The sequence below is a fragment of the Electrophorus electricus genome, chromosome 2 (assembly GCF_013358815.1).
Source record: "Electrophorus electricus isolate fEleEle1 chromosome 2, fEleEle1.pri, whole genome shotgun sequence".
Taxonomy (NCBI): Eukaryota; Metazoa; Chordata; class Actinopteri; order Gymnotiformes; family Gymnotidae; genus Electrophorus; species Electrophorus electricus.
In genome coordinates, this window is record NC_049536.1 from 7,260,735 (window position 1) to 7,284,722 (window position 23,988).

Here is a 23,988-nt window from a genome sequence, read left to right on the forward strand (position 1 = left end):
AAAGGCTATTCACCCAGGATTCTCGGCTGCAGGATACACAGCCATCTTGGATCTACGAGGAGAGGGTAAATTAATGCGGTTAGTGAATTCTATCTTTATGAACAAAAACAGTATTCGACACGGTTAAACTTGAAGATGAATGAAAAGCAAGCAATTGCTTTTAACGATTGTAACCTTCAATGTATGTTTGGTTTAAACAAACGTACCGATGTATTTAAAGGCAATCGTACGTCTCTGTTGTTGTCTGAGCTAGCTGTGTTAGCATCCAGCTTGCTAGTTAGCTAACTAAATAGAGAAATCCAGGCAAGTTTTGAACGGATGCAAAGGCCTGAACTCCACTGGTTATTTTACCACGAAAGCCACTTTGTTTGCTCCGATGCTAGGTGTAGTCTGCAGCTTTATATGTCCATGAAATAATAAAAAATATGTTGTCATGTTGATTGAAATACGATTATGGTATAAGCGAAAGATTAGCTAGTTACAATATCGATTAAGATATATCTTATAGTTAGCCGTCGTTTAGCCATTCTTTTTGGTTTGTGGTTAGCAACTTTAGCTACCTAACATAGCTAGGTTAGCTGGCTTCTGGGTTTATCTGCTGACAACATTTAGCGTTAGCTGGCTGGGTAACTGGTTTGATCCATAGCTAATAATCACTAGCTCTGTTTTATTTTCACACGATTGTTGGCTGTCTGTTTAGTGTTTTCAGCTAGCTAACCTAGCTAGCTAAATCAACTTAAATAATTTGAGAGATGTGGGTTAATAAAAAACTACAAACTTTAGTAGTGTAAGAAACGAAAATTAATGGTTTGGGGTGTTAGAAAAATAGTTTGCAGCAAGCTATTACATTATAAATCACAGAGTCAGCGGATGAAATTAGACTGCGGACAATAGCAAGCTATTAAACTACAGTAAAGAGTCTAACAAGCCCGTGTCCACACTTGGTATAGTTTGCAATTTAGTTAGCTAGTGAGCATCTTTCAGTTGTGTATTATGCACCTTGCTGATTCTGTCGGTCCCAACTGTCAAGCTGTTATAGCAGCCTTTGTTTATGTAAATACATTTAAATTAATCGTATCCCTTTAGCATTTCCCTTGGTTTATTGTTTAGTGCCAGTAGTGTCACACAAGTGTGTTATCAGTTTGCAGCTGTCTTTGTATAATAATTGCTTCTGTTTTCTACATAATTATCCATAGCCTTTTTTGCATTTATAGTCACATGGTTTTTATGGGCTCAGTTCTTAATTTCAGATCAATATCATAGTAATCACATGTCCCAGCACAAGTCTAAATGCTTTATTTCCACAAGTGTAAGCACGAGGACAATGGTTGAGTGTATGAAGAAAAACTATTCCTGTTAGATTCCTTTTAATTTATTTTTGCTTCACTGTCTTTACAGGAGACGAACGGTATGTTCAGTGCTACAAGAAAGAAGTTTGTTGAGGGGGTCGAAAGTGACTACCCGGATGAGAGTATGTACTATGGCCAGCCTTCGATGTTCCCTCATCGATCAGAGAAAGATGTAAGAGCAACTTTTACTTAATCTTTTCACTGCTTATTTAGCTAGAGACTGAAGTGTGTTAGACCACCAGTGATGCAATGATTTTAAAATTTGATTATAAGTTGTTCATTTCTAGGTTTACAATTAAACGACTGAAGTGTCCCCAATATTTAGAGCACAAAATGTAGAAGAAAAATTAACAATTTTCTGCATCGCCCTTCTGTCAGATGCTGGCATCTCCCTCACCATCATCGTCAGGTCAATTGTCACAGCTTGGTGCAAGTTTGTATGGTCCACAAAGTGAGTCCACTTATCTAACTAGGCTCAGGGTGCATTACCATGGACTGTCCTGATTCGTATTAAAAAAGGTAAATTGTTGTTGCGTTTAGGTGCACTAGGCTTCTCAATAAGGGGCATGAGCAACAACAACCCTCAGTTGAATCGCAGTTTAACACAAGGTACTCAGCTACCCAGCCATAGCACCCCAACAACGGGAGTCCCAACAATGTCCCTTCATACTCCACCTTCGCCAAACAGGTAGGCATTTGCTATTTGATATACTCTCCTGTGTGTGTGCTCTGACAGCACTGCACTGTGTGACAAAGTCCTGACCAGCCATCGATTAAATGCTATGCATTAATTCTTCACAGGGGTATTCTGCCCATGAACTCCAGGAACATTATGAATCACTCGCAAGTGGGCCAGGGCATGAGTATGAGTGGCAGGACCAACAGTATGGGCAGCTCGGGTCTTGGCAGCCCCAACCGCAGCTCCCCAAGCATCATCTGCATGCCAAAGCAGCAGTCAGCTCGCCAGCCCTTCACCATCAACAGGTAAAAGGTTCCTGCTAATAATGGAGAGGGCATGTGAGGCTGCATGGCACTGTCGAGTCAAACTGCCAAGGTGTGGGACTGGGTTGATCTAGCTACAGATAGTGCAAAATACATCAACCTTAGCACATAGAATAATCTTGCTTGCTTGCGGGTTTTTTGAAATACCTTGATGTTAGTTTTAATTGGGAAGCCTGTGTCAGTAGTAACAGATACTTGTCTTTTATTCATCAGTATGTCAGGCTTTGGAATGGGTCGGAGCCAGGGGTTTGGCATGAACTCTTTATCGAACAATATCTTTAATGGAACGGGTAAGTGAATGATAGAAATAGGTTTGATATTCTGACAAATAAAAAGACCAGTGCAAGTTCATTACATCCAAACAGTTTAGTGACAAATTCTAATTGTAAGAAATGAAAATTAGTATCTGTTTTTCATCTCCAAAACTCTAGGTTTTCTTTTGATTCAAATGATTTATGAATAAAAGGCATTGTTTTGCATTATCTGTTGTAGATGGGAGTGAAAACGTAACTGGACTGGATCTCTCAGACTTTCCAGCATTAGCAGACAGAAGTCGGAGGGAAGGAAATGGAAATCCAACACCATTACATAACCCTCTGGCTGGAAGGGCTCCCTATGGTGAGGGATCATTTTACCAACCAGTAACAGTAAGCGGAGAGTTAGGTTGTCCTCAGAGAAAGAGCAAGTATGACAGCATCCAAGTAAATTAATAAAACAAAATTACATTTCTAATATGGATTTTTATCATTAGGCTAACTGATGTTGTTACCTGACCAAAAGTAAATGGGTCTGTTTTTGGTGACATCACAGTTGGGATGGTCACAAAGCCATCGACTGAACAGTCACAAGACTTCTCGATTCACAACGAGGACTTCCCTGCACTGCCTGGGCCTAACTACAAGGACCCGACGTTGAGCACGGACGAAAGCAAATCAGTCAGTGTTACTTAGTGGTGACTTAAAAAAAAAAAAAAAGATGCACCGTCTGACCAAATGACTGATTTTAGGCACATGAAATGTTCCCCAATATAATTTTAAGATATTTAAGATACATTGGAGTGTATTTTTTAATTCCTTCTTCCTTGGGTATTTTCCGTGTGACTTCCTTTTGCTACTATTTATCAATTCTGTTTTGTTGCCTTTACTTGAAGAACTTGAACTCTTCAGCCAAGAGCAGCTCCAGTGCTGATGGCCCCAAGTTCCCAGGTGATAAGACATCAGCACAGAACAACAACCAGCAAAAGAAAGGGATCCAGGTCTTGCCCGATGGTGAGCTTTCCTTGAAACCCAAACTGCTGTGTGTCTGGGATCTCACAGTATTCAGAAATGCCTGACATCTTTATTGTGGATTAAACTTCAGTCCTGTTTGATGGTTCTTGACGTTCAGTCCGTCAACATACTTAACATTCCTGATGTGAAAAAATAATAAGCATTTTCATAATCAATATGCCCTTTTATTAAGACAGACAGAATGACCTTTTAGCTAAACCACTGTTTTGAGGCTATCATTCACAAAGTGACTCGCACAATAACAGGACTGCCACACAGTGAAACTATCAGCAGAATCATGCAAGGTGATTAAACTCTGTTCACTCAGAGCAATCTGTGAAAATACAGTAAAGTTTTAATAAAAGCATTTTTTTCTTTTTAAAATAGTAGGCTCTGTCTGCGTGTCATCTGTCTAAAATATTAGCATTTTATTTATATAGTACCTGTGAACTAGCATTGTTTGGAAGTACCACTGCACCATCCTATATAAGGGACATAGGCTGTTTATTTTCTAGTAAATTAACCACATGGTGTCTGATCATATTTGATCAGGGTTTAATGGGATTCATTTGTGTTTGATACATATTTCTGCTATGCACAGCTGATTGGTCTTAACACAGCCACAGTGGATATTGCCTTATAAATCAAGCTAAGACACAACCTGTTTATTCTGCAGTGCCGGGGGGGGGGCACGGGTTGTATTTTTAAAAGGTAGGTTAGGCCCCAGCAAGCTAGATGGTTATGAATGTCAGACACATCAATAGATTTAAATTCATTCACAGATGTTTAAAATTAGGACATGATTACATCACAGGACATGAGTGTTTTGCTGTTTTGTTTTGTTTTTTACCAGGAGCAAATTCTAACTTGTCTAATTTAAAGAACTTTATGTGGCTGGTGTCATTGTCTAACACTTTATTTTTATTATTTTTAGAAACAAGCCCCAATAGTTGTCACAATTTCGGTAAAGTGTTCAGTGAGCTAATAACTAAACGAATTAGCAAAAAGAAAACATATAAAAGCTCATTTGAACAGTGACATGACAGGCATTTATGTTGACAGGTGACTTGATTATCTATTATAGAATCAGACCTAATCCTGATATATGGACACTTTTCCCACAGGCAAGGTGACAAACATTCCTTCAGGAATGGTTACAGACCAGTTTGGAATGATTGGGCTCCTGGCATTCATACGAGCAGCTGAGACAGACCCTGGGATGGTTCACCTGGCGTTAGGAAGTGACCTGACTACACTGGGGCTGAACCTCAATTCTCCTGAGTATGAGACTTTTTCCCAAGGGCATGCACTCAGCACTTGTTTCTGACCCCTCCCCGCTGGCAAGAGCTTCTAATAAATGTAAATCTCCAATATCTTGGTGTTGTCATTGCTATAAACGTTTGTCGTTGGTCCTTTTCCAACAGAAACCTGTATCCTAAATTCGCATCTCCCTGGGCTTCTGCACCATGCCGGCCACAGGACATTGGTTAGTGTCAGTTTTGTTAATGTGGTGTAAAGTTCTAGATCAGCAATGCTTAGCATTTCAGTAATTGGTATGATTTTATTTGCAGACTTCCATGTACCCTCTGAGTATTTAACCAACATTCATATAAGGGACAAGGTATGTGATGGTGATGTGACATTTTGTAACTCTACCACTTCAGGTTGAATTTGTTTAGGTAGAATCTTTCAATTAAACAGTTCCATGTATATGATATAGGATCTCTTTCTTCAAGGAATGTTTGGTTTGTATAGGTACTAAAACATTTTATTCAACTATTATTTTTGTTGTCTTTTAGGTTTCTATAAAAACCAGCATATGTCAAATTTATTTACTTATTAATTTTATGTATTTACAGCTGGCTGCAATAAAACTGGCACGTTATGGAGAGGACCTGCTGTTCTACCTCTACTACATGAATGGAGGAGACCTTTTACAGCTGTTAGCTGCTGTGGAACTGTAGGCACCAACTCCATATTTTTAGCCGAGCATGTCTATGAAATCTTACACAGCTAAGTTTGTGCATGTCACAGTCTTTCAGGCCTGTAGGGTTTGAACTTAATTACACAAAAGTAATGGACTATATGCATTGTTTTAGCCTTACTGTGTGCCTTATTATATACCCGTACTGCAGCTTTAACCGAGACTGGAGGTACCATAAAGAGGAGAGGGTGTGGATTACAAGAGCACCAGGCATGGAGCCTACCCTGAAGACCAACACCTATGAGAGAGGGACATACTACTTCTTTGACTGTCTTAACTGGAGAAAGGTAGCTAAGGTAAAGTTATTGACTGTATCTGACTCCTGTTTCTGCTTGACAGCCCTACAAAATGCATAGTATTAGCTTATTTGCAGTGACAGGACTCTGGTAATATTGTCAAGGATATCAAGTGCTTGTTCTTCTTTTTGCTTTTTAAGGAGTTTCACCTAGAATATGACAAGCTTGAGGAGCGGCCCCACGTGCCAACCACCTTCAACTACAACCCGGCCCAGCAGGCCTTCTGAGGCGCTTAGCGTCTCCAAGCTCAAGGAGCAGACCTCAGGGCCAGCCAGCCGGCATGCCCTACCACAACCTGGTTTTATTCCTCACCTGTCTGGACAAGGACTGTGGGAGAGGGGTGGGGGTCTCCACCTTAATAACTTGTGGGGGGAGGGGGGGCCCTGCCTTAAAAATTATGTGCTGCCCAAAACAACACTCAAACACACTCTCACTGTTTTTAAATACCCTCTTGCTTTTCTCTATTTTCATTTTGAGCACGGGTCTGTGTTTTGTTTACGCCTTAGATCAAAAGCCCATTTGGTCGCTGGCAGGAGAACTGACTTGCAGTACAACAAACACACATCAGTAAAAACAACAAAAAAAGGCTACGTTTCGTTTTCCGAAACGTACAGTGCTAGTAAACAGGACAGACGTAAAAATCAATCCAATACATGTGAATACAAAAGGGCAGAAGAAAAATGCAATGTTCATTGTTGCACTATTTAGTAATAAAAGAACACAAAAATTGTTTTGTGCTTTTTTATGTGGAAAAATACTCTTCTCCTGTTTTTGTCTGGAAGGATACACAGCCTGTTAACATCATGGATTCGCTCCCTTGTTCTTTTAACTTTTTTGTTCTCCTGAACATTCCTTTGATCCGCCATCTTAACCATGCATTTTGATCCTATGAACAGGTCAGGTTTTCTCTGCTGAACTCCAATAATAACAAATCAGACTGTTTTAATGACAATTGTGGGAACAGCTTGTGGACCATCCTCATCGAAGGGGTTGTGAGATTACTGAGCTACATTGTTCCAGAAGAAAAAGAAAAAAAAAACACTTTTCAGTCTTTGTTACGATTTTGTAATAAACGTGTACATTTTTTTTTTAATTTTTTGGACATCACATGAATAAAGATATGTATGTACGAATGTGTATATATTATATATATATAGATATCTGTATCTATATATATATATACATAACGTCTATTTTGGAAAAAGGTAACTATTCTTTGCTCAACCTCATTTTTTAGGAGGTGAGCAGTGGTGGCATTATGTGTTAGAAATAAACAACCAAAAAAATAAAAAATAAAAAACAATAGTGTTAATAATGTTAAGCTGCCAGACAGGGCTTCACGTTTGTTACCCTGTTTACTTAAGACCAAGGTAAAAAAAAAAAAAAAAGGAGGAAAGCCGGATTTTCTCGAACCAAGGACATCCATACCCCTTAACAAAGAGGGTGGAAACATTTCGGTTGCAGCTGTTTGAATAGAAGCATTTCATAGGAAAAGGAAAACCGGTGCACCGCTGGAAAAAAAAAAAAAAAAAGAACAGACCAGTCTTGTATTTTCTGATCACAAAGCTTCATTCTTTTCTTTATAATAAAGCAGAATGGCTTTCCTGAACCAGTGTATGTCTCTTTGTCTGGGGCTTTGACTGCTACATGTACTCCTGAGAATCCAGTAAGAGTTGGCGTTAAAACGTGTTTAACACAGCAGAACAGAATTGGCAACATCAGCAGCTCAGTTAACTTTCATGTCCCCTGAACTGTACATGACAAGTACATGATGTACTAATTTTCCCTGTTGCCAATGTTATTAGTAAATGAGAGTTAAATAAACATTTGAGACATACACCAATATCTATTAAGAAATTTTTTTATTAACATCATAGCATTAACACAATGGTTAAAATGTACACAATTCATTTTACAAAAAGTGAAGAGAGCACAGGAGCAGGTAGAGTCGACATTCAGTTGGAATGTTTCTGAAATAATTTCTTCTGTTAAACATGCAACATGGTGCATCACTGTCATACTGTATATTAAGGCTTCTTTAATGGGATGTTGCTAGATTTTTCTCACCTTTAGTCACAGTCATAACATATACATGTGGATTTATAATTTAGGGGGAAAAAACCTGTCTATATTGCACACCTTGGCAGCATAAATCTCAAGTAAAGAACATTAGTTTGCTACATCTCAACCATGTCTGTAATGGATTTACGGTTTTACTAACTCAGTTCACTCGTTTCACCTTATGTGGTGTTATACTATGCAGAGGATCCTAGTAGAAGATATGGGCAAGTGCAGAATGACCACTTTAAATGTTGTTATCTCCCCGTAACAGTGATGACATGGTGTTCTCTGGGTCCAAACATGATGCCCAAACCTGCCAAAACTGTTTTGCCCAGGTGTACTAAATGCTAAACTAATCAAGTCAATTATTAGTCAATTAATGACATTGTCAAAACTAGTTAATTATTTTTTTATATAAATTACAAGACTGTAATAACCATCTAAATTGGTCAGATTTTAGAAATACATTGACATGCCATTCCTATTCAATGTAGAACCTTACTCAAGTTGAGCAGGTCTAGTTTGTACATTTGAGGGTAAAAACAAAAATCTGATTAACAAATGGAAGTCATTTAAGATTAACAATACACTTGCATTCCATTCTCCTTCATTCTATTTCAAATGGCAAACTGTTACCATATCTAAACATCTCTTAAGACTTTAGAAATAATACACTAACCAGCTGCCAAACTTGAATACCAGAACTGTCCAATGGTTTTGGATTGAAAAAAAATGTGAATATAGCACAGGAACATCAGCAGTGCTAGTAGTGAATACCTAAACTTCTAAGAGCAGGCTACATATCATAAATCACAGTCAGTTCCAATGAAATTAAGTAGATGATAAGTAACAAAAATTCTATTTTTGTACCTTTCCAACTCATGGTAAGAGAATGGAGGCCTTTATGTCCTCCAAAGCAATGCAAGAATGAGTTACCATCCAAACGATAAGTTTGTATGGGAGGGTTTTTGTTCTAGTCCTTAATATCTCCCAAGACCTGTAACAAGAGCTGTTCTTTTGTCTCACTTGACACTGGGCTCAGTGGAGACAGCTGGCTCAGAGGAAGCAACGTCTGCTTTACCACCATCCTCTGAAAGAGAATCAATACACATTTGGTGAATCAAATTTTATTACCTGACTTATGAAAACATTCTGCTGATAGCAGTTAACATCAGTTAAGGTAAAATAAAAAAAACACATTCTGCCTTTGACCATAAGGAGATATTTAAAAGGAAGACTGAAATTTGGGCGTTCAATAATTTATCCTCTTTTAACAGTTTGTGATGTACTACATTTCTAACAAACAGTAATTCACCAACCTCTGTCCTTTTTCTCCTGGGTTTCCTCTGCTGCAGTCTTATCAGCCCTGAAGAAGATCCGTGCACTGCTCAGGGAGAAGTAAAGCAGTTCAAACTCCTGCCAAATTAAAAAGGTCATGTGTTATCAGTGCAATTATTCAACTCAAACGCAATCACATCGTCTGACACCAAATTCCTTCAACCAATATGCTTCCGTTTAACCAAAGATTAGTGTGTCTATGAGGTTAATGGCTCACAGCACACCTGCAGATAGATATCCAGTCGCTTCTGAGTAAGGTTCATGGTCTGCATCAGCTTCTCATCTTGGTTGGTAGCTTGGACATTCTGTTCTTTTACCACTGCATTCATTTCCTTCATATATTTCTCCCGAACTGCTTGGAACCAATGCAAGGAGTCAAACTCCTGATACTGATCCAGAAGCTTGAGGATGTAGGCGACGCCTTAGGAGAAAATGGGATGGTGAGAGATGTTGCTCATTAGAAGAATACAAACACAGTCATAAGTTCTGTAGTGGGTAGTGGCAGTAAAAGTAGTGGGTGTGACAGTAATATCTCAGTCTTACCCATGGCAAAACCATCATCTGTAAAGGCTGCTCCATTTTTGTTCTTCTTGTTCAGCTTCTCCTTGCAGTTGATTGAGTGCTCCACAAAATTTACTGTCTATAAAAAGGGAGAAGTGAGAAAAGAAACAGAAAAATAATTTTAGAAATCGTGCAAAGTGATAAAAACAAATGGTCAGGCCAGAGGAAAAAAAAAGCCTTAATCGAGAAACAAATGCACTGCAGATAGGATACAGTGAGAGAGATCCTCACCAAAGGAGGAACAATCATGTAGAAGTTCCTCAAGTGCATGTTCTTGACACTACGGAACTCTTGGGCAAACACTCCCACAAGCATCTTGAAATACTCTGTTCCCTCTGCAGAGTTACTGGTCAAGTCACTGAGCACACAATCCAGGAGGCTGAAATTAAACAAGTGTTTACTTTACTGGTGCTTTCCCAATTCCTGATGAAAATTTTAAACATTTTAAACATTCTCCAGATGTTTTTCTGAGATGTTTCTGATTCAGACATTGCATAGAGTAGAACAGTCAGACGCAGAGGTATGGTACTTTACCTGGCTGCTCTCTGGGTCTCTTTAGAGAGGCCCTCTTCTTTCACTAACTCCTCAAAGTTTACAATGTCCTCCAGATCTGGCACAAACCTAAAGCAGGAGAAATATTCGTCAACTTATGACATCTTTTAATCTGAGAACATTTAGTGCACTGAATGTGACCCCACCTGATGGCACTGCTGCAGCAGTGCAGACCCCCAGAGCGGATCATTCGCACATAGCCCATTGCGTTACCTATGACAGAAGAGGAAGAGGGGTGCAATTAACAAGGAACAACATACAAATAATACTGTATCTTTTCCACAATGTAATTTGTAAATGCAATAACAACCATATGTAAGAAAAAAAAAAAAAAAAGAAACAGGCTTACCAATCTGGCTGATGAGTTGTCGGAACTGGTCCAGGTAGCTTTGGCCATCTGGAGTGATACCAAGTTTCCGTATACCTCGGTTGAACTTTTCTGCCCTCTCAAATGGGTACTATAAACATTCATCACCCAAAGGAACAGTAAACAAAAATCACACGTGAGTATACAGAAATGCTTCCCTAGATCTTTCAAAAAAGCATTATGTTTTCTACCTTCTGATCTGATTGGTCTTTGGTTTCCCTGAAGAAGCGGATATCTTTGATGAGCCTTGACTTGATGTGCTCATCATACATAAACTGGCTGAAGATGTAAAATTTCTTACGGAGGAACTGATATGTGAAGTTTACCTGCATAGAAATGTTATGATATTGAGCTGCTCAGGGCACTAAATGTAGCACAAGAAGACCTCACCAAAGCATTCTCAATGATCTGCCATTACAGACCATGCTCAAATAGAAATTTACTTACAGTAGTGTTCATGATGCCAGTTCCATGAGTGCGTATAGAGTTTGCAATGTGCCGAATATTGATGGTGTTCAAGTGCTTGTTGTTGCTGGTCTTCTCAATGAAGATCTACAAATTAAAAGCAGCTGAGTAAATATGGTGTTCACACAAAGACTGACAGATATAAATAATCTTGTTTCATGACCTGAAAACACTAGACCAACCTGGTTGTTCAAATTGTAGAGGTATCTTGAAACAAAAACATGGATGTTCCTCATAATCTCTAATACATCCAGTCCCTAGCAAAATACAAAGTGATTTTATAAAGTATAAATCTATGTACATTTACATATGGTATTCATGGGAAACACTGCCCACTTATTTTCAAGGCTTTCATAAAATGGGCCTAAACATGTCCCAACACACCTGTTCCAGGGTCTGGCTGGGGAGATGGGCCTCAGTCATGACCAGGCCGTAGCGCTGTGTGGCTAGGTTCCTCATCTCACTGTATGTGGCCCAGTCATGAAGAGCCACAGTCGTTAAGTTGTAAAATGTTTTGTCCAGGTAATGTGTTACATAGGCTGCATGAACAATAAGCGTCATTTGTTACAATAAACAGAAAACATGAAAAATGTTTTTCTTCCAATCATTGTAAATGAAGTAAATTCATTTATCTTGTGATATGCAAACAATAACATCCAATATGCCTTTGAACATTATTTGCGATACTTTCAACACAATTCAATGAGTTCTGGGATTTATAACTGCAGACCTCAATGGGTAGTCATCTTGAAACTGAGTCATTAATGTGTTAAAAACAGCCCCTCTTTCCACTTACCTTTGATGTCAATGAACCGGTTAAAGAAGCGTATAGGCTTGAGGGAGAAGAAGTGAGCGAGGTCCTTCATACCCACTTTGAAAGGGTTGCGGTCATCCAGCTTGAGGTGTGTGTGCACGGAGAGTCGCAGGTCTTTCTCTATCTCCTTACACAGCTTGTCCAGCAAGTGCTAAATAAGACGGCATTCACAGATTAGGCGCTCCAGTACATGGAACCTTTTTCCACCCTAACTGTAAACTACATCAAGAACTCATCTTTTTCTTATTAATAGTGTTCTCACCTCAGTGAATACCCCCATGATCTCCTTGTCATAGCTATCCAGTAACTGCTCACAGGACTCCATGTGTTTGGCGTATAGCATGGAAGGCACACTGTCTCTCAGAGCACTGAACATGTACTGAAGGAAACCAGGAAAGTTGTCGAAAACAACCAACCAACACAGGAATACCACAGGAAGCAGGACATTTAATGAGATCTAATGAGATCTAAGGACATCATACATAAATGAATCTCAAGTTTAAGCTCAACTAAGGAATATGAGCAGGAAAATGTCAGTAGTTACGTGCATCCTTGCTGCATCCACAGCATTGTCATACACATCATCCAGGTAAATCGGAAAGATTGCACGGTGCCAATAGAGAAAGCTGCAGTCACACTGTACTTTGACCCTGTGGAGAGGAGACATACGTACATGACTTTCAGGTTTACAAAACTAAACCCTGCATTAGAGAAAAACAATAATAATGCCATGTACACCAAGCTGGGGGTTGTCTGGATATGCCCCTAGCGCTCACCTCTCTCGTAATTCACTAATCAGGTCAAGCTTCTTCAGGACAAGCTGTAAAGGCAGAAGCTCCTCATCTTTGAAGGTTTTCTATGAAATAACACACAATTATGCAACATGCAAACAAAGAGTGCTGCAGTAAAGTGTAACAAACTGAATTTTTAAAATAAATAATAATGTAGCAACTATGCATTACAGTCTCTCTAGAACTCCATCATGTAATCCTGTTTTGCCTTTTACTGAGTATTTGCATAGCAGTAGCTGATGAAAACACATGATTCACATTTTCTTTTGCTGATTTTTTTCGCCTTCATCTTAAAGGCAAATGAACCCTGTTAAACACATGCTCTTGGACAACCAACCACAGGGCACAAAATCTGAATAGCTAGTACATAAACACACAAGGGAGAGAGGAACTATGAGTTCCTTCCCAAAATACATGGAACCTTGCATCTTTCAAGAAGCCAAAATAATCACATTAGAGCATGTCACAGGCACACATTTGCACTGAAATCGTAAATGCCCTTGTGTAAACAAACTGTATAGTGCTAAAGTGTTCCACACCCAAGCACCACACTCCCTTACCATCTGAGTGCCCACACTGAGTGCTAGAGACACCACCAGCCTTCTCTCTCTGGTGCTCGGCCCGTTCAGAGTATTTTCTGCCAACACCAGAGCTGAAAGTACGTCCAGTCTCTGCTCACTGTACTTCTTATCGGAGATCACTCTTTTCTACAGCACAACACAGAACTACTTAAATAACAATGAAATACTATCCATGTATTATATATACATTAGTATTGTAAACACAAATAAGGAAGTTACCATGACTTTATAGGAATACTAGAAATCAATGAATATAAATGCTACTAGTAACAACAAAATGGTGGACATACATTGCCCTGCAAATGTTTTGAGAAAAAGGAGTGAATATTTTTTATATTTTTCATATTTGCAGTAAATACCAAGAGAATAAAAATGAAAATAGAAATGAGGTAAAAGCATTGTAATAATTTAACATATTTAAAATAGCATAAAAGTTACTATTAGGTCCTGAATCGCTGGCAGTCAGTTACTACAAGTCATGATAAGTGAGCCACCAGTTCCTTTTCATGGTCTTCCATTGACTTTTATGCAGTTCCTTTCTCATATGGTCATAAATATAAAACAGCTCCAGTGACTCAGTTCTGTACTTTTCAACTTCTTATAACTCAGTCTTTTGTAGTAGCTGATGTTTGCAGTGGGTGGCATTTCCGTCACATTTCTGCTGCCAAGTCTGTCATTGGATATGGCACATCTTATAACTTTACTGGTCATTAGCAGCCGATCCTTTTCTTAACCAATTGGTGCTCATTATTAGCTACACTGGTCCAGTGATTTTATTTCTTCTTTTTTTCTGTTGCCTCCAATTGTTCAGCTACTTGTTTGCACTTTGACACTCACTGAAGTCATTATCCAGCTATTCTAGAGTTCTTTTGGCTAGATTTGGTTGGTAACTGCCTTAGTTCACTTACTTGTGCCAGTTACAGAAAATAAGAGTGGTGAAGATGTAATGTGTGTGAGTGATTAATTAATTAATTAAAGTTATCTGACTCCATAATGTATTAGAATCAATATTAGCTTTGGTTTAATTATTCCAGCCTTGTTGGTAGTTAGGGCTTTCATCTAATACATGGGCACAACATAGTAAGATATTATACAGGGAATTGACATCTGCAATTATTAAATCAATAGTTGGTGTGCTAAGTTTACTTTTACCTCTCTCTTTAACCGAAACAACAAAAAACAACAACACTACAAGTGCTATACAACTACAAACAAAAGAGAGAACATCCCTGTGAGGGATGCAAAGGCTATGCACAAAAGGTGCAGAATGGAATGAATACAGTTTGCCAAAGGCTATGTGTCTATTCTTCACTTTTTATACCCTTTCAGCAGTTAAGTAAACCAATAATACAGCAGATGATTGGAATCAAAGGATTCCAGCAATAAAACAAAACCAACAAATTCAACAGCCATAAACATATCACCCTTGATTAGAGTCTTCTGAACTCTGTCTTATAGACTACTACAGTGTAGTGATTCAATGAATCTGTGTCCTCAACTGCATTACCATACTGATCAATGTGAAATATGTTGTAAAAAAGAATAAACAGGACAGACAAATATGTCCTTGTCACGGTACAAAACAATACCAATTTTACTTTTAGGAATGTGTCCTGAACAGTGTGTGATCAGAAATTTGCTCTGTTCCCATGGAGATAAGAACAACCTTAACATCCCAAAGAACAAGCACAGGGGTTGTAAACAGGGTTATAGATGACAATTCATTCAAAATAGAAAACCGTTTGGACGCAAAGTGAGGAGGTACAGTAACCTACACATGCACACAGATGAAGATGATGCTGAAAAAGAGGAAGAAGAAGAAGAAGAAGAAGAAGAAGAAGAAGAAGAAGAAGGAAAAGAGAGAGAGGAAAAATAACTACTAAAAACAGCAGGCATCCTAAATGTGTGCCTTATATTAATTTTTTTCATCTTTAATACAAAGAGCTTGAGTATAAAAAAATAAAATACTCAAGACTTTGCTGTCCTTGAAAGCATGTTATTGATCAGGATGCAGTGTAGCCTGTACCTTAGCTGTAGAAATGGAGGACAGAGCCTGTGATTGCAGCTGCTGAGTGATGTGAGAGACAGAGTCTGCCACCACTAGAGAGCGCCGGTGGAAAGTGTGCTCTATTGCCTTTGATTAAATATAAACATAAATGTCATCAAATCAACAAATACTAATGCAGTATAGAGCTTAGAAATAATGAAATGCGTTACCATGAAGCCATTAAATCAATACTGAATACAAGTCAAGCTTTGTTTATAATGTGCATTTGTGCTAAATTCAGGGATTACTGACATGTACAGTATAAAACATTTATGGACTCAAGATGTTGAGACCCGCAAAACATCAAAGACTGGCTTTCTGAACAAACTAAAGGCTATATTCTGCACCTAAGAGGAATTGAAATTACCACCTGAAATTCTGAGCAGAATTTAGACCTTAATCAATTCCAGAAAGCTGTTCTCAATCACAAAAACACAGGGGAAATACAGAAAAATGCTTACTTTGAGCAGCTCCATCAGGCGGCACAGGGCCTTCACAGAGGTCTTGGTCATTGGTCGCTGCATGGACATGTGCATGTTCATGGTGGTTTTTATGATGGTACTGATGCTGTAGGCATATAAAATTCCCTGCAGACAAGACACGTGATTAAAAGCTCTGTTCTGACATGGTAAAACAAAGAAAAAACACACCAAAAGGAAATGCCCATTAGTGCTTTGAAAGGCAATCACTCTAAATATCACATTAATTCAGAATAGCCAACCCTTTTTGGACTTTTATTTATTCAAATTAGTGCCCTTGACAAACCTTTGCCTGATGAGCAATAAGATTTTGGGAACATATATTCCATTTTTATGCATACATGAAGCAATTTGGATGTATGTGCACATAGGTAAGCCATAGATCTAAAAATAAAATAAAGTCAGTGGTCCAACAAGGATAACTACATGCTGTGCCAATCTTTCTAAATATTATGGCCTTCTTTACCTGCACAAAGACATTGCACCTGTTACTCAGGTCATCTGAAAGTTTGTCAGTCCTCTGCTCTTTAGACAAGATGGCCTCCATCTTCATCATCCAAGAGGTGACAAATACATAGTAAGATTGCACATCCCTGGAGGAAGTGAGACAGATTTAAGAAAGACATATCTAGCAGACAAAACACTACGCGAAGCATGCTATAGTGTATCACAATTTTCTCCCAACTTTAAGCCAATTTCCACCCACTGACTAGCTAGTTAGATATCTCTGCTGTACCACAACTAACAAATGTGGAGGGTGCAGGTAAGCACGTGTTTTCTCTGAGACATGTGAAGCCAAATACATTTTTAGAAGATGCCTGTGCTGCCAGACAGAGCAGCTGAATGCAACTGGAGGAAAGTGTGGTGTCAGCTAGCACACCTCCATGATTAGATAGTATCACTGTACTTGACAAGGGACAAAAGAATTAAATCACCCCCCCCACCCCTCCCTGTGAGAGCAGCACCAATTTTGCTTCCTGGGATTGACTTCACAGATTCTGATACAAGCTATAAAACATGCAGTGCCAATTCATTGCACACATGCATACATAAAAGTGATTTGTAACACTATAAAACTCACTTTGTCAATGTCTGTGCTTTTTGCTGTAAGAATACATCTCTGCTGCTTCGAATGGTCTGGACACTTTTTTTATCCACAAGTTTAGCTGCTGCTGGGACTTTGTTAATCAAAAATGTATCAGGAAACCAGATTATGTTGGCGGTCAGTGTCACTGCAGGGACCTTGATGAGAAAGTTTTAAGCATACTGAAAAACAAATAATGCTTAAAAATGTACACATGCACCTACAGTATGTTACATTTGTCCAAATCTGGTCTTGGAAAGGCCACATTCCAGCACAGTTTGGTGACTTGAGTCAGGCTGGAAATCACCAAACTGTGCTGAAAACTGGCTCTGCAAGACCAGAGCTAGGCTTGGCCTAAAGACTTAGTTCAGTTATGTAGAATCTCCACACTAAAGAAAAACAAAAGGGGAAAAAAAAAAAAAAAGCACACCAAAACAACAGGATAATCTACTGCAATGGTCATCAAATATATAAAACTTTGATAGTAAAACAGAAAGAAATACTTCAAAATGATTCATGAAGACAAACCTTTTTACACACATCCAGAAGAGATTTGTACAGCCTCTTGTCGACAGTTCGGAAGATGTGGAAGTGCAGGACAAAGAGTCCACAGACCCCTGCGTACTTATCCCTCTGGTCAATCTCTGCTGGTTCCCCTGTAAATCCCCCAAGTTACACAGAAGCTTTGAATTACATGTCACAAATCAGAAAATAGCTGAAAAACATCACCCAATTCAAATTGTTTAATTTCACAATAATATTTTGTAAATCATGAAAAAATCATTAGTTTTCACACAACTAATTAAATAAATCACATACGAACCAAGTTTTGACTCCACATTTGCAAAAATAGTTCGAATGTTGTGAGCAAACTCCTCAGCAAAGGCACCATTTTTAGAGACGGACACACCCTCACCAGGATAATCAAATCTCTGTTCCACACAAGCCTATTAGGAACAGAAAGAAAAGTATTAATATACACATACTTACATACAACATACACTAAACAGTTCCCTAGGCACCTCCAGCTACTTTCTAGAATACGTTAGGAATTCAAGAATGAAAATCAAACAAAACAATAAAGATCAGGGGCTTAGCACACACAATGTTATATTACATTATTTTTAAACAAAGATTTATTTTTATATTTAAAAATAAATTCTCAAGACTTTGTGATGATTTAAGTCGTGTGATGTCACACATATAGTCATGTCTGTTTCAACTAAACATATTTACCACATTTCACACTATGAATTGGGCAGAAACTTAGATGAAATGCAGGGGTTAAAATACAGCATCTTAACTGGCTGGGCAAAAGTACCAAAATTGCTATATAGAACTGCAAACAACACTGTCTGAGGTCAGTTGTAATTTTCAGCTAGGTGACTGAGCAATCCCAAATGCAACCAAAGAATCACTACAATTAACAATTGTGAGCTCTTGTGAATAAATCTTTTTTTTTTTTTTTTGCCTGAGATCCATCTTCACTCAGAACCCACATTTACAACTAAACAAGAATACCATAGTAACCTGAAAGATCATGCTGTCTAGCAGTTGGCCCTCCAGCTTCAGTAAAAGCTTCTCAAATGGTTTCAGCTTCTCTTCAGGAATACCAAACTTGGATGGATTGTGGTGGACAGATTTGAGTAATCTGTTCAATCAAATTAATATTTTCTTAAATCCATACATTCACAAAAGAAGGATTTTGTAACAAATACTACAAATTTATTCAAATTGTTTTAATAATAAGGTTTGTATTGTAAAAGAGCCACAAGGTAATTCATATGATAGTACACAAATATTTTGGGCTTGTTTTGGCTCTCATATATCTTTCATTTCAGAATTTTAATTGTAACTAACATGACATGGTTTAAGACTCCATTTAATATTTTGTACATCTATTTATACATCCATTTACCATTTTGTACATTCACCTTTTGTACATCTTCCAGTGATCTCTGAAAGTGGCATGATTCTCCATGATCTCATCCAATGTGATCAGCACAACCAGTAGTTCACCCAAGTGCTCATACACTGTCTAGCAAAACCACAAAAAATCAATGCTTCCAACTCTCACTGAATTACCACCAAAATGGATATTAATAAACAGAATAAAATAACATGTAGTTACCTGAAAATGTACTCCAGATGACTCAATGATTTTGGTGGCACCTCTGAAATAAGTGACAGAGTGAACGAGGAACTACTGCCCATGATAAAAGAACAAAGAAAATCACAGATTGCTTCCAGTTACTAAAACAAACTTAAAACTGAAAACCTCACTTGTTGCTGTTATACAGCGCAGCCAGCTGATAGACCACATTAACCACAACCTCAAAGCAACGGGTCACAAAGCAGGACAGCTCCTGCATAGTAGATTAAAGACAGAAGAAAGGAGGAGACTTGAAGCAGTGATTAAAATCTCACAGTGGAATACTCACTGGTAAACCAAGACATCAGCATTTGCTGACGCAATACATACAATGGCACAAATATTACCTGAAGGAAGGAGACAAAGCGTCCCATTTGCACCTGACACTCCCCCTCCACCACACTGGTGTCTGACACTGCCATGCAGAAAACACAACTTTCAGAAGTATTCAGTCAGGATGGCATTAGGTGTTGATTTATATTTCAGGACAACTACACAATTACAGGGAGCATATGAACAACAAACTGTGGTATCATAGTATGAAAATAAACAGCACAGGAACAACAGTGTGTGATATATATATGAACCAGTTTGAGGTTCAAAGCCCCTAATGCTGCAATTACTACTGGAACCACTGCCTTCATATTGCACATGTTTTCCAGCTCTTCTTTTTAGCCCTTGGCATTTCCTTAATATTGTCGTGTTTGTGATGTAGCTATTGCTTGGGATTGCTACATCTATCACTACGACCCTCTTCTGCTTTTTATCCATCACTGTTATGTCTAGTTGGTTAGCCATTACCATTTGATCTGTCTGTATCTGGAAGTCCCACAAGATCTTAGCTTGATCATTCTCCAACACCTTTGGGGGTGTAACCTACTTTGACCTTGGAACTTCCAGCCCATAATCAGTTCAGATATTTATGAGCCATGTGCCTGACAGGATCTTCTATGCTGTGCAGAGGTCCGTCAGTTAGCCATGCAGGGTGGGCTCTGGGTTCCATCCATTAGCAGCTGGTTAATTTGTGCTGCAAGGCATGGCTTTTGTGGGTAGTGCTGCATTCATATCGTATTTTGTCGATTTCAGGTTGTGATAGCATTTGCCACTTGCGGATGTTTGAAACAACTTGTAGTTCAGTGTTCTGTATTAATTAAGTATGAAAGTATCCTTAATTCCCATTTCTTCTCCATATACCCTCTCATACTGGGGTTGCTTGTGTAGTAATATTCCAACATTCCCCTGTTTTCCCACTCTCATCAATGAGTATCTTGTATTTGTTCCAGTAATCCACTTTTCATCAGATAACCCTCTGTCTGTCGCAGACTTTATATATACATACACATACATTATATATATATATATATATATATATACACACATATACACACACACACACACACACACACACACACACACACACACACACACACACACACACACACACACACACGATAGCTCTCAGGATGAAATAAGCATGTTAATTATTTTACCTGAAGCACTTTAAATTGTCAAACATATCACTGTACTCATAGTACTCATTTAATCTGGCACACTGTGTCTGTTTTATTAGCAAAATACAGAAAATGTCATAAAAATGTCCTAAACTTTCCTGATATCTTAGAAGCAGTGATTGCAGTCAGACAACACTAACCCATCACAGAAAGGGTGACAAAATATTGGATGGAAAAAATACTATAAACGAATACTATATACAAAGTAAAATTAAAAAAATATCTAACTATTCATATATACATATTCTTCGCTACTATACAATGAAATTTCTGTCCAAGAGTGATGCTAATCAAACCTGCTTGTATGGCTGTAGGGATTCACTGCTGTGTAAATGCTTATGTGTCCCTTCTGGTGATATTTTGAAAGGTTCTGTAATGAAAGTCTATTTGCAAAATAACAGGAAATCTGACCAATTATATTTATGATTTTCAGTACAGGAGCTTGTCTATAGCAGCCTTGCTCTTCTCAATGCTGTGAAGTATTAGTGAAACATCACTGTCTCTGTACATGCTACTTTAGCTACATAACCTCAACTGGTGAGTACAAGTGAGACAGACATTGTCTGAAAAAAACCCTTTTTCAAGGCTACTGTTAAATGAAAATCTCAGAATAATTCAGTGAGACTGCATAACCCCATCTATATATCTGTCATAAAGGGAAAGGTTATGTATGCAGTTTCTGTAAGATGAATTATGAGAGATATATCTGGCTAACAACTAGTCTGCAGCATAAATGCTACTCTGTGAATGTATTTGTACTGCATTTTGAGAACCACCGAGTCACTTATTTGGAATTTAACATTTCCACTGCTTAAAAGTGCAAGAAAGGTTTATATAGTTTATAAACGAAACAAAGATATTACCCCCTTCACCGTAGTACAGTAAGCCATTGTAGAACTTTGTCTCAGCCTAAATGGGGAAAGAGCACAAAATTTCACCTTACCAAAATGTTGCTAATAGATGTATTCCACTATCAGGTCAGCCCAAACACAGGGCTCAAGCACTGCTACACACCTCATATTTCAGCTTCTTAACTTCGCTGCAGAGAGCCGCATACACCGTAATGACTTTATTAAGAACCTAAGCAATAAACAGAGGGAAAGAGGACATAGTGTGAAATGCTGATCACTTCATACCACTCAACTTGAAATTGCAATATGTGATACAAATAAATATATATGCATTTCTAGAGGAAATTATTTAATTAAGAATTTAATTGTAAAGTATTAAGTATATTTAAGTTATGCTATTTTAAATAATCAGGCTATTCACTACTATTTTTGAAAAGATTTCAGTGGGAAAATATATTTTGGTCAGTCACTTCAGTGCTGCACCTTTTTATTACAGTGAGCTAGCCTTATTCAATTAAATGACCCCTAAATTCCTCCTCTGTTCCTCAAAGACAAATATCTGTAGTGCACACAAAATCCAATTTTTCCATACAAGAAGAGCCCTTAAATATTTCCTATTCAAAATAATAATATGACAGCTAAATTGAAATCTGTCCACTGGGAATGTACTCACCTTATTTTCTGTTTTAATCAACTCCAAAAGGGAGGACTGTTCATAAGGAAGGAGCTACAAAGGAACAAAATTAAAAGATACATTTTTATATAGCATATTTTTGTCCATGTGAATTAGAATCATCCAACATTAATTGACCTAGGACATCCAGTGGATAGTAAAATAGTGACATACCTTCAAAGCTATCGGATCCAGAGTAAAATCCCAAACATCTCCAATGGAGTCATCCAGGGCTTCCTCAATAGCTTTGAGTTGAGAGGTATAGTCCTCCAAAAACTTTCCATAGTTTTTCAGCTGCACTTCTGTATGAATTTCTAGAAGCCAAGAAAACCAAAGGCCCACAATTTAACAATAAATACCAGTTGACAGGTGGAAGGAGCACAAACACTGCTGTGGAATTTTCACTGTAATGAGACAACAAAAGCATGTGTACAGTGTCATGGAAACACAAATCAGTTAATTAAAAATTATTTTATATGAGAATAATGACTGTCAGGTAAGACTGTCAAGTATACAAGGCTTAATTGCTTTTTCAAGAAAACTGGCCCCAGGAGCTGGCAGTTTAACCCAACATTTCTCAGCTAGTAGCTCATAACTAAACAATAATGTCACTGCCTATGTACTGCTTAAAATGTAGCGATGGTTTTCAAGGCGAGCAAATCATATATTTTAAGTTAGAAAGTAAGGTTTGATCCCACAGATTAGAAATCCCTATTACACCCCCTCCAACACGCCAATGTATATCCAGATTTTTTTGTTAGTCATGGTCATATGACTAAAGTTCGGGTTAACTGTGCAGCTAATAAGCTGTGTAGCTAGCCAGCTAGCCTAGTTATATCATTAAGAATCAACGTGAGTTGGTTTGTGAATTGCTGAATCGATAAACTAGCTAATTATCCAGTAAACCTTACATTTTAGTTAGAAAACCTAACTCTTTTTCTCTTCACCAAGTCACGGGATTGTAGCTAGGTTAGCATTACTTCTCATTGTAATTAAAACAACAGGCTTTCAGCGTTTCTTGACGCTTGTTTGTCATAACAAAGCGACGACAGGCTAGCTATTAAAATGACAGCATGGGAAGCATGCATATTCATCTGAATAAACACAAAACGTACAGCTAGGCTGCCACTTAGCCAGATAGCTTGAAAGCCAACACGGCTGGCTAGCTAGGTAACTAACGATAGCGCGCTATTTAGCAAAGATACTGAAGGGAATACTTCAGCTAGACCAAAACTTCAAGGCACTTGCTAGCGCGCTACACAGTAATCACGTACTCTGAGATCCATCGTCGAAGCGGTCAAATTCCCAGTCGGCTGAGATTGATTCCACTGCCATTCTACCAAATGACAACAGACACTGACAACTCGATATTTTTCTGGAGAAGGTAAACGCTACTGACTGTTCCCGTTCTCAGATCTCTTTGGTCCCATGATTTGCATATAACATGAATTTCCGGTGTCGATCTCGCAGTACATTTTAAAGTAAAAGTTGATGCGATACGTAGCGATACGCTAGAGGATACTTTTCGAAAACAACCACCATATGTATTACAGGGTTACAGAATGTATGCCGTTTAATTTGGTATAATTTCATAATTTTGAAGAATTACATCTATGTCTGTTTATTTTACTTAATCACTTTCAGTGAGCCTTTCGCTTTAGATATAATGAAACAGACAACTCTCTGACAACTTTGTAAAAGCCTACAAACACACATATAGCATGTGATGTGATTAAAAAACCTTCATGTACGTATTCCCTGG

The 23,988-nt window shown here is 38.2% G+C and overlaps 2 protein-coding genes across 3 annotated transcripts; one reads left to right on the top strand and one right to left on the bottom strand.

Annotated features, from left to right (window-relative positions):
• On the top strand, positions 1-7,431 carry cnot2 (CCR4-NOT transcription complex, subunit 2). 2 transcript variants are annotated; one of them, XM_027018374.2, is made up of 15 exons: positions 1-78; positions 1,399-1,521; positions 1,728-1,800; positions 1,890-2,037; positions 2,151-2,333; positions 2,565-2,641; positions 2,844-2,969; positions 3,162-3,286; positions 3,502-3,619; positions 4,744-4,900; positions 5,044-5,105; positions 5,191-5,240; positions 5,479-5,579; positions 5,755-5,899; positions 6,040-7,431. In XM_027018374.2, exons 2-15 carry the CDS (start codon positions 1,411-1,413, stop codon positions 6,124-6,126), a joined length of 1,563 nt encoding a protein of 520 aa, XP_026874175.1. In that variant the 5' UTR covers positions 1-78; positions 1,399-1,410; the 3' UTR covers positions 6,127-7,431. The 2 variants fall into 2 exon arrangements, with proteins under 2 accessions (XP_026874175.1, XP_026874176.1); XM_027018375.2 differs by having other exon boundaries at positions 5,755-5,890.
• Positions 7,432-7,744: 313 nt separating this feature from the next.
• On the bottom strand, positions 7,745-23,649 carry washc4 (WASH complex subunit 4). Its single transcript, XM_027018387.2, has 33 exons — positions 23,501-23,649; positions 22,401-22,540; positions 22,227-22,280; positions 21,717-21,782; positions 21,566-21,611; positions 19,539-19,606; positions 19,323-19,405; positions 19,171-19,213; positions 18,974-19,077; positions 18,570-18,690; positions 17,863-17,986; positions 17,568-17,695; positions 17,037-17,197; positions 16,422-16,548; positions 15,938-16,063; positions 15,456-15,563; positions 13,409-13,555; positions 12,834-12,913; positions 12,602-12,707; positions 12,320-12,436; positions 12,040-12,208; positions 11,628-11,782; positions 11,426-11,500; positions 11,226-11,330; positions 10,970-11,104; positions 10,761-10,869; positions 10,558-10,624; positions 10,394-10,480; positions 10,091-10,238; positions 9,842-9,938; positions 9,523-9,719; positions 9,280-9,376; positions 7,745-9,050 (listed from the first exon to the last, which is right to left on the bottom strand). The coding sequence occupies exons 1-33, from the start codon at positions 23,559-23,561 to the stop codon at positions 8,983-8,985; spliced, it is 3,519 nt and encodes a 1,172-aa protein (XP_026874188.2). The 5' UTR covers positions 23,562-23,649; the 3' UTR covers positions 7,745-8,982.
• Positions 23,650-23,988: the final 339 nt, after the last annotated feature.